The 9110-nt window shown below is 55.8% G+C and overlaps 1 protein-coding gene across 1 annotated transcript; it reads right to left on the bottom strand.

The window, feature by feature from the left end:
* Window positions 1-146: 146 nt before the first annotated feature.
* On the bottom strand, window positions 147-8992 carry FKBP10 (FKBP prolyl isomerase 10). Its single transcript, XM_041726713.1, has 10 exons — window positions 8379-8992; window positions 5088-5233; window positions 4464-4653; window positions 4222-4367; window positions 3665-3854; window positions 3347-3492; window positions 2395-2587; window positions 1848-1990; window positions 1513-1676; window positions 147-1193 (listed from the first exon to the last, which is right to left on the bottom strand). The coding sequence occupies exons 1-10, from the start codon at window positions 8963-8965 to the stop codon at window positions 1008-1010; spliced, it is 2091 nt and encodes a 696-aa protein (XP_041582647.1). The 5' UTR covers window positions 8966-8992; the 3' UTR covers window positions 147-1007.
* Window positions 8993-9110: the final 118 nt, after the last annotated feature.

The raw sequence follows: 9110 nt of genomic DNA, 5'->3' as shown, positions 1-9110 counted from the left end.
CATGGGGAGGGCCCTGGTTAGGCCACAGCAGGTAGGAGGCAGAGACCTAGGGACATGGTATCTTAAACGCCTACTTTCTTCCCGGTTCTTCCCCAGTTTTGGGGTCCCAGGGCCACCCTCCAACTGAAAGAGCACATCCTGAGGCCTTTGGTTTAGTCTTTTATTTGGTACAAAGGAGAAAGGGATCTGCCACCAATTTAGCCTTTTGAATGTGCAGAGCTGTCTACCCCCCTCTCACTTCAAGCAAGCCTTTCTTCCAAGTTTATCTCTTCCCCCAAACCAAGGATTTCGTAGCCCTGAGACTACCATCCATCCTTATCTCCACCCCCTTCACCTTCCTCTTCTCTGTCCCATAGAGAAAGAAAGCAGGGACAGAGAGGGAGGAAGGGCAACACCAAGCCCAGCCCTGAACAGAGCGCCCCAGGGTCACTCCAGCCACCACTGGACATTGTGGGGGGCCAACAGCAGAGGTGTGGGGGAGGGGAGTCGGTGGGGGAGGGCAGTGCCCTTCCTAGAAGCCCCCAGAGGTGAGGGTCTGGTGAGTCCTGGTCTATGCTCTTGGGGGGCTGCCTGGACCCAGGAATAGAGACCAGAGCAGGGTAGTTGGGGACAAGGAAAAGTATGGGTAAAAGGAAAGTTTGAGAAAATAAATGACTGATCTGGGCCTTGTTCAGTGTCTGGTGACGTTGGGGGCGGGGGATATGGGTGAGGCTCAGCAATGGCCCCACCCGACCCCCAGACTCCCCCAACAGATTGGCTTTGTGACTCCAAAACTTGTAAGGGAGGGGTTTGGGGCCAGAAGAGAAACAGTAAATCGAGGTCTGTATTGTGGATTTTACTCTCGGGCTGGTGGGGAGACCAGAGTTGTCTCCTGTGACCATGTTTCAGGTGTTCCTAGACATGATGCCTGCACAGGGGAGGGTGACCCTTGGAAGGTCAGCCCCAGGGCCCAATGTCCTCACAGAAGTGGGCCTCCGCATTTGGGCCTGGGCCCAGGCTCCTGGCCTTCAGAGCTCCTCATGGACCCGCTCCTGGTCTTCGTCCGACTTCAGTTTGAGCTCCTCCATGGTGATCTTGCCATCCTGGTTGCGGTCCTGATTCTGGAACATGTCTGCTATGGTTTTCTCTGGGTCCTGCCCAGGCATGAGGCGTCCTTTGCCCTCGCTGACTTGAGCCTTGATGAAGGCGGAGAACTGGGAGCCAGGAGAGCCAAGGGGAGAGGGGGGTGAGGGTCTCACCAGAGCAGTTGCAAGTGGCCTTGGGAAGGGTCCCAGAGGGGGCCGGGGGAGGAGGTAGGTGTGGAGGACAGGCAGCAGTGGAAGGGGGGAGCTGGGCTGCATGAAGAAGAGGCAGGGACAAGACCTGAGGCACCGTGACCCAGGACAGGGGCAGAGACAGGTGCAGCTGGGACTGCAGACATACTGCGCTGCATGACACCACCACACACACAGCAGCTCCTGTCAGGGTGACAGTGTGGGAGAAGCTATCAGGAGGACCGAACTCCTCACCCACCTCCTCCAGGGGGACCTCGCCGTCCTTGTTGAGGTCCAGGCCTTCGAACAGGTTGATAGGAGGGTCCTCATGCCACACGAACAAGTAGCCTGTAGGCAGCCCCTCCTCCCGGGACACCAGCTCCACCTCAAACAGCAGCACTGCACTGCCAGGGACACCCCGGGCTGGAGATGGGGGGAAGAAAGGGAAGCATCCCAGTCAGGCGGAGGCCTGGGACTGTCCTGCAGCCTGCCCTAGGTGCTCCTCAGTCCCCAGTTTCCCCTGTTGGACACAGAACCCTTGGGAAGGCCTCCCTCATGGGCCCCAGCAGCCCCCAGTGCCGGTCTGCTCCTCACCTCCACTCTCTCCGTGCGCCAGGTGTGGGGGTACCACGAGCTGCCGCCTCTCTCCCACACACATGCCCTGCAGGCCTGTGTCCAGGCCTTCGATCACCTTGTTGGCCCCCAGTGTGGCCTCCTGGGGGTCCCCATAGTCATGGCTGCAGCAGGGGGAAAGCAGATTCCCCGGCCAGTTAGCATCCCATCGTCCCCCACCAGCCCAGTCTCCCAGCTACTTCTCCTGGTGCCTGCCCCACACAGCCCCGTGCTGGGCCCAACAGTTCAGAGGTAGGATGCCCTCCTCATCATGCCACTGCCCCCAAGTGCGGCCTGGAGGGCCCATCTCTCCCTGCTTTGGGTTCCCCTCCACAGATGGAGACAGCAGCTCCCCTAGACTAACTGGTTCACCCTCCCTGTGCCCGTGCATAGAGAATCTCAGCTCCTCGGGGTCCCCCATGCTGGCTGGATGGGAACATCTACAGAAGCACCCGTCGGGGTGTGTCAGGAGGACTCCCCACGCCTGGGCCCACCCACCTGCCCAGCCCTGGCCCTGCCCCGGACCCACGAGGAGAAGAGCTTTGTGCCATCCAGGAGCGAGCAGTTGTAGTGGTAGCGAACAAAGTCCCCAGGCTTGGCTGTCTCATTGCAGGTCTCCGGGGGTGGGGACAGTATCTTGATCTCCACGGGATCCCCAGGGTTGTGGAAGTCAATGATGTGGACATCGAAGATCAGCACAGCAGAGCCGGGGATCTTGTCTCCTGGGGTCAGAACGGAGAATGGATCAGCTGAGAATCCAGGAAGGGCTGCTCAGGCCTCCCCTAGGCCCCTAGGCCTCCCCCCCACCTCACCCCCACCCCTGTGTCTGCAAACTAGGATGGGCCACAGTCTTTGTCCCCAGGGTCAATTCTTCTAATACGCTCTTGTGGGGGTGAGGGACAGGGGAGGGGAGGACCAGGCCACTTAGAAAGCCCATTACGGACGCCTAGGTGGCTCAGTGGTTGAGCGTCTTTTGGCTCGGATCATGATCCCAGGGTCCTGGGATCAAATCCCGCATCGGGATCCCCTTGGGGAGCCTGCTTCTCCCTCTGCCTATGTCCTTGCCTCAATCTCTGTGTCTCTCATGAATAAATAAATAAAATTAAAAAAAAAAAAAAGTAATTTGCCCCATTTTACAGGTGAGGACACTTAGGCTTCCAGCAAAGCTGGGTCTCAAGTCCAGGTCTCTTTGCTTCCTAAGGCTATTTCTTTTCTTCCATAACAACCCCACCTCCCCAGAACTCAGGAGTTGGCTGCCCTCTCCATGATGGAAGGGAGAAGTGGGGCGGGGGGGGGGGTGCCCCAGGAGGAGAGGATGGAGTCTGTGTGGCAGGAGGCAGGCAGGTGGCAGGTGTGGCAGGTGACTGTTGGTGATGAGAGGGGCAGAGCGGTGGCTGGAACGGCCCTGCGCCCCCGGGGAGTCAGTGGACAGTCTGCAGTGATGCTACCATGGTGACTGTGAGCACAGGGGACATGCCTACCTGTCCCGTTCTCCCCGTAGGCCAGGTGTGGGGGGATGGTGATCCTCCGGCGCTCCCCCATGCAGGCGCCCTGCAGCCCCTGGTCCATCCCGGGGATGATGTAACCCTGCCCCACATAGGTGTTGTAGGTGTGGTTGCGGGAGTAGCTGTAATACAAGGCAGGGAGGGCCAGCAAGGGAGGTCACAGGGCCCCCCACCCGGCCCTGCCCAGCAGCTCAGAGCCACCCCCAGCTGCTGCCTGGGGTGACCCCAGGTCCTCACTCCCTCTTCCACCTTCTGTCCTCAGGAACCCTCCTGCTCCCCCCGCCCCACACTAACCTGGAATCAAAGAGGGTGCCGTCCATCAGTGAGCCGTTGTAGTGGTAACGCATGAAGTCTCCAGCCACTGCTCTCCGGACGCAGCCAGGAGGTAGTTCCAGCGTCTCTAGCTGGATGGTGTCCTTCGGGTTGTGGACGTCAATCAGTAGCACGTGGAAGACCAGGGAGGCCTGAGGGGGGATCACAGTCCCTGGGGAAGGGATAGGCTTGAACCATACAAGTGGAGAACAAACGGGGCTCCTTCTCCACTCAGGAAGGCCCGTGTGAGCACCCTGCAGAAAGGTGCTAATTCTGCTCTCCAGAGACCTTGCTCTATCCTCAGCAGCCCTGTTTCTTGCTCCCCCTGTGAGGTGTGAGCTAGATCCTCCCCAAGGCCATCACTAGCCCCTACTGAATGTCTGTGGGAATCAGAATAAAGCATCCTTTCTTAGTGAGATCATCACCAAGAGAGATTTCATCTCTACGGCGTCCTGAGTGCCCTTTTGCAGGACACAACCCTAACAACCGTATGTGACAGTCCTCTTCTGGGGAATCCCCGAGACCCTGTCTGCCCTCACCATAGCCTTTCTCGCCATAGGCCAGGAATGGAGGGATGATGATCTTCCTTCTCTCTCCAGGACACATGCCCAGCAGCCCCTGATCCATGCCCTTGATCAGCCATCCAGAGCCAACGTAGGTGTCATAAGTGCCGCCCCTACTGTAGCTGTAGAGAATGAGGTAGAGCTGCTGGAGATGGGCCCTGGACACCCTCCCCATCATACCACGGCCCCCAGTGCCCCAGGACCCCTCTAGCCCTTACCTGGTGTCAAAGGCGGTGCCATCCAGCAGTGTGCCATTGTAGTGGTAGCGGACAAAGTCGCTGTCCTGGACCATGCGGGGGCAGTGGGCTGGGTGGTACAAGGTGCTCACCTGCACGGTGTCTGCCTTGTTCCACACATCCAGCAGGACCACATCAAAGTAGAGGGTGGCATCCGGGGGAATGAGCCCCGCTGTGAGAGTCCGGAGGCCACAGCTCATGTCCGGTGCAGCCTCCAGGACCCCTCACCATGCCACAGTCCCCTATGCCCAGGACTCCCTCTTGCCCTTACCTGGTATCAAAGGCGGTGCCATATTTGCTGCAGCCCCAGCATGGCAGGTTGAATGGCCACTTGAACGTCCTGCTTGGCCACCCCCTCTACTGCCCCTAGTTCCCCTTCTCCCTAGTCAAGCTTTGATTCTACCCAGGGCCTGTCATTTCCTTTCCTCCCACTCCATGGGCAGGAGACTGAAACTCTAGCCCCAGACCTGTCTCAGTGCATACTGCATAGGCAGTGTGACCTTGGGCAAGTCACTCTCCCCCTCCGAGCTTCAGTTTTTGGCCCTGGGGTCCTTGTCTGCCTCCTGGGTCTCCTCCATCCCCATGCCTGTGCCCAACCCTTCTCACCCACACCGATGCTGCCATAGCCCAGGTGGGGAGGCACAATGAGGCGTCGCCGCTCGTTGACACACATGCCCATGAGGCCTCGGTCCATGCCGGTGATGAGGCGCCCCACGCCCACCACGATAGCCACTAAGGTGCTTCGGTCATAGCTGGGGGAGGGGAGGGAAGAAGCAGATGGGGTTCAGTGGTCTCTGCCCATGGTCACACACATGCGCAGGTGCACACACACTCTATCCGCCTCCCTATACACAGGCGTGGGTCCACATACTCCTGTCTCCTCTCAAGCCTCCCTCCTCCCTTAATAGGATGGGCTGCTACAGGAGAGACGTCCCTGAGGAGGTCAGGGGCTTTTATTTGCCTGGGACATAGGAGGTCTGCATAGGCCTGTGTGCTACCACTATCTGCTGATAGCAGAGGGGTGCTAAGTATGGCCCAAAGGGGAAAAGGAACATTTACTGAGCACTGGCCATGTGCCAGATGAAATCCTTGACCTTTCCCTTTCACCACCTTATTTATTTTATTTTTTTACTTGAGAAAGAGAGCACTGGAGAGACAGAGCAAGCATGAGTTGGGGGCAGAGGAAGAGTGAGAAGCAGGAGCAGGCTCCACTAAAGCCCAATATGGGGCTTGATTGATCCCAGGACCCCGGGATCATGACCTGAGCAGAAGGCAGATGCTTAACTGACTGAGCCACCCAGGTGCCCCTCAATACCTTATTTAATTCTTTCCCCTTTGAAGTGGGCATTAGCATTTTCATTTTTCTCATGACAAAAATTGAGACAAGACACTGACTTGCCCAAGGTCACGCAGCTAATCCGTGCCCTATTCAACTCCATGTTTGTGCCACCACACCATCACTTTTCCAAGGAGAGGAGGGGGAAGCAGAGCTAGCTGAGGATAGAGATTAGTTTCCAGTTCTGGAAAGACACATTTTAAAATTGCCATGGCCTTTATTGGTTTTGTTTTATCTTACTTTTATTTATTTATTATTTATGGAAGTATAATTGACATACAAGATAATACTAGTTTCAGGTGTACAACATAGTGATTTGACATTTACAGACATTAGGAGAAAATCAGGATAATAAATCTAGTTAGCACCTGTCACCACACAAAGTTAATATGATATTGTTGTCTATGCTCCCCGTGTACACTACATCCCCATGATTTGTTCATTTTATAATTGGAAATTTTTACCTCTTGACTTTTACTTGCTTTTAGTTAGTTTTATTTTAAGTTTTCAGATGCTAAGGGAAGATGAGAGGTTTTTATTTTTTAGAAGGAAATTCTCTTCTTTTTTTTTAAAGATTTTATTTATTTACCCATGAGAGACACAGAGAGAAAGGCAGAGACATAGGCAGAAGGAAAAGCAGGCTTCCCGCAGGGAGCCCAATATGGGACTGGATCCCAGGACCCTGGGATTAAGACCTGATGCTGAGCCAAAAGCAGCCGCTCAACCACTGTGCCACTCAAGTGTCCTTCTTTTCTTCTTTAAAAAAGATTTTATGTATTTGAGAGTGAAAGAGAGAGAGAGAGAGAGCAAGAGCAGGGAGGAGGGACAGAGGCAGAGGGAGAAGACTCCCCCCTGAGCAGGGAGCCCAATGTGGTACTGGATCCCAGGACTCCGGGATCATGACCTAAGCTGAAGGCAGACACTTAAATGACTGAACCACCCAGGCGCCCCGGGAGACTTTTATTTAAAACAAATTTTTAAATCACTTTTTTTTAAGTTTATTCAATTTTTTAGTAAGCTCTACCTCCAATGAGGAACTTGAACTCCTGACCCCAAGATCAAGAGTTGCATGCTCTTCCAACTGAGCCAACCCAGGGGACTCCAAGAGATTTTTCTTTTGACCAAAAGAGTTAAGAACCATGGGTTAAGGACGTTTTTCCAAGCTTAGCACTACATGAACTGGGGCCAGCCAGGCTCCCAGAGTCCCACCAAGGAAGCCATCCCTGGCTCCCAACCCCTCCCTGACTTGGGCTGTATTCCTGGCCACCAGCCATCCCTCATTCTGCCCACTGAGAGGCTTCCTCCACAGTGCTGTGGTGAGGGCCCAAGCCCGCACAGAATTTCTACCAGTTACACACTATCAGAGCACTCAGTCCTCCGCAGAGTCAAGGCCCATGTGCCCTGAACTTGCTTTCAGATTGGCAGGCGCTGCATGAAATTCACTTTCATTCATCATCATACTTGAGCCCTGTTATCAGCCTTAGGAAGAGGGAATTGAATTTTCCAGATTATTTTTAACCTCTGTTTTTCAGATAAGGAACATGAAGCTGCAAGTACTAAAATTTTTTGTTCATGGTCACAGGCTGGATTTGAACTCGGGGTCCTGCACTCTGGAGCTCATGTCCTTCATTCAGTACAGTGCCTGCCTTTCAAAGCCATGGCCAACGATTTCCCATAGGCTGAGTTGTGTGTTTTGGGAAGGGGTCTAAGAGGGACTGAGCTCTTGGGATATGGTCTATGACTCGGCTCTGAGGTTTAACCTAGGCTGGCGTGCAGCCCTGCCATGCCTCTACTCACAAAAGTAACTGGCCAAAGCAGATCAAAGGTCTGATCAGACCAGAAGCCCATCTCTCAAACCCCAAGGCGGACAAGATGGGAGGCAGTCCTGGGCTGGTAGAGCTAAGATGGAGGGAGGTGGGGGGTGCAGGGAAACCCAGAGAGGGAGCTGAGAACCCCCTGAGGAGCCTGGGGGTCAGTGCCCAGCCCTGCGACACGTAGACACATAGGGTCCCTACACAGAGCTATGCCCTCCACTCCTGGGTCACCCTGCTTTACCACCCTAGCTGCTCAAAACCCCCGTGGCCTCCAAAAAGGTTCTAGTGCCTCTTCTCTGGTTACAAAGGCTGGAAACCTGGGGCTGGAACCAGAAGGGATTCAGGGGGTCCCAGGCTGAGACCACCGGAGGATTCACATGTAGCAGGGACCCTGCCCTTCCCCCCAGCACTAGGGACCAAAACCTCCCTGCCAGGTCTTTAAATAAAGCACTGGTAAGTAAATACAGCAGTTCACCTCCATCATCAAACACTTTGAGGAAAACGGGGAGCTTGCTGTATAAGAAACCGGGGTCCTTTGAGAGGTGAGGGTTTGAAATTGAGGGTAAAGATGTCCTGGGGAAGATGGATATCTGGAAGTCCCCATTCCCAGGGTGCTGCATTAGGGGTTGGAAGACCACGGAGTGAGTAGGGGATGCAGACACAGCCTAAAGGGACTACGGGATCTCCAGGATTACAAGAGCCTGGCCCCAAGGGGAGTGGCCAGTCTGGGGGCACCCAACCCGTTACCTCGAGTCAAACTTCTTGCCATCCTCGAAAGTGCCGTTGTAGTGGTAGCGCACAAAATCCCCCATCTGCACTTCCCGGGGACAGGTCCTGGGGATGTGGTACCTCTCGATGACTACATCTTCCAGGGGGCCCCCGGTCGGGCTAGCAAGGCCCAGCCCCCTCCCCACGGCCTGTACCAGCAACAGCAGCAACTGCAGCCGGGGGAGCCGGAGGAAGGTGTGGCTGGGGAACCCCGCGCGGAACATGGTGCCTGGAGCGCGGACGGCCAGCAGTGAGGGCGAGCGAGGGAGTCGCCGCCGCCAGCCTCCTTCCCCCCCTCCTCCGGGAGCAGGCTCCCCCCCTTCCTGTCCTCGTCCCCACCCCCGCCCTGGCTGGTCCACGTGGAATGGGGGCTGGGGAGTCTGAGCTGGCGGGACGGGGGGCGGGAGCCGGGGGTGGAATCGGAGGAGGGGGCGAGGCTGAGTGTTGGAGTTACAGGAAAGCGCGAGAAAGAACTCCAGGTTCCCCTCCCTCCCGGGGCTCTGCGTCCAGGGGCCCGGCCAGGGAGGGAGCTTCGGGAAAGCCGAGAAGTAGGAGCTGACTCCCATTTCAAAAAAAAAAAAAAGAAAAGCAAGAAAGAAAAGAAAAAAGTTGGGCATCCCTTTTTCCGGAGTCCCCGGGTCCTAAAGCCGAGCAGAAACATCCCTGGCTTCTCTCGCCACCACCTCCAAATTAGGCTCCTCCAGATGGATG

The sequence above is a fragment of the Vulpes lagopus genome, chromosome 12, assembly GCF_018345385.1.
Source record: "Vulpes lagopus strain Blue_001 chromosome 12, ASM1834538v1, whole genome shotgun sequence".
NCBI classification, from domain to species: Eukaryota; Metazoa; Chordata; class Mammalia; order Carnivora; family Canidae; genus Vulpes; species Vulpes lagopus.
The sequence above is the reverse complement of the archived record's forward strand: the minus strand, read 5'-3'. Positions and strand labels throughout refer to the sequence as shown.

Excerpts from the sequence above, each read along its gene's own strand:
- FKBP10 (XM_041726713.1), bottom strand. The coding sequence starts at position 8,965 with ATGGGAGTCAGCTCCTACTTCTCGGCTTTCCCGAAGCTCCCTCCCTGG. Across the intron at positions 5,234-8,378 it reads GGCAAGAAGTTTGACTCGAG|CTATGACCGAAGCACCTTAG; the intron begins GTAACGGGTTGG and ends CCCCTCCCCCAG. Across the intron at positions 1,194-1,512 it reads GCGAGGTCCCCCTGGAGGAG|TTCTCCGCCTTCATCAAGGC; the intron begins GTGGGTGAGGAG and ends CCTGGCTCCCAG.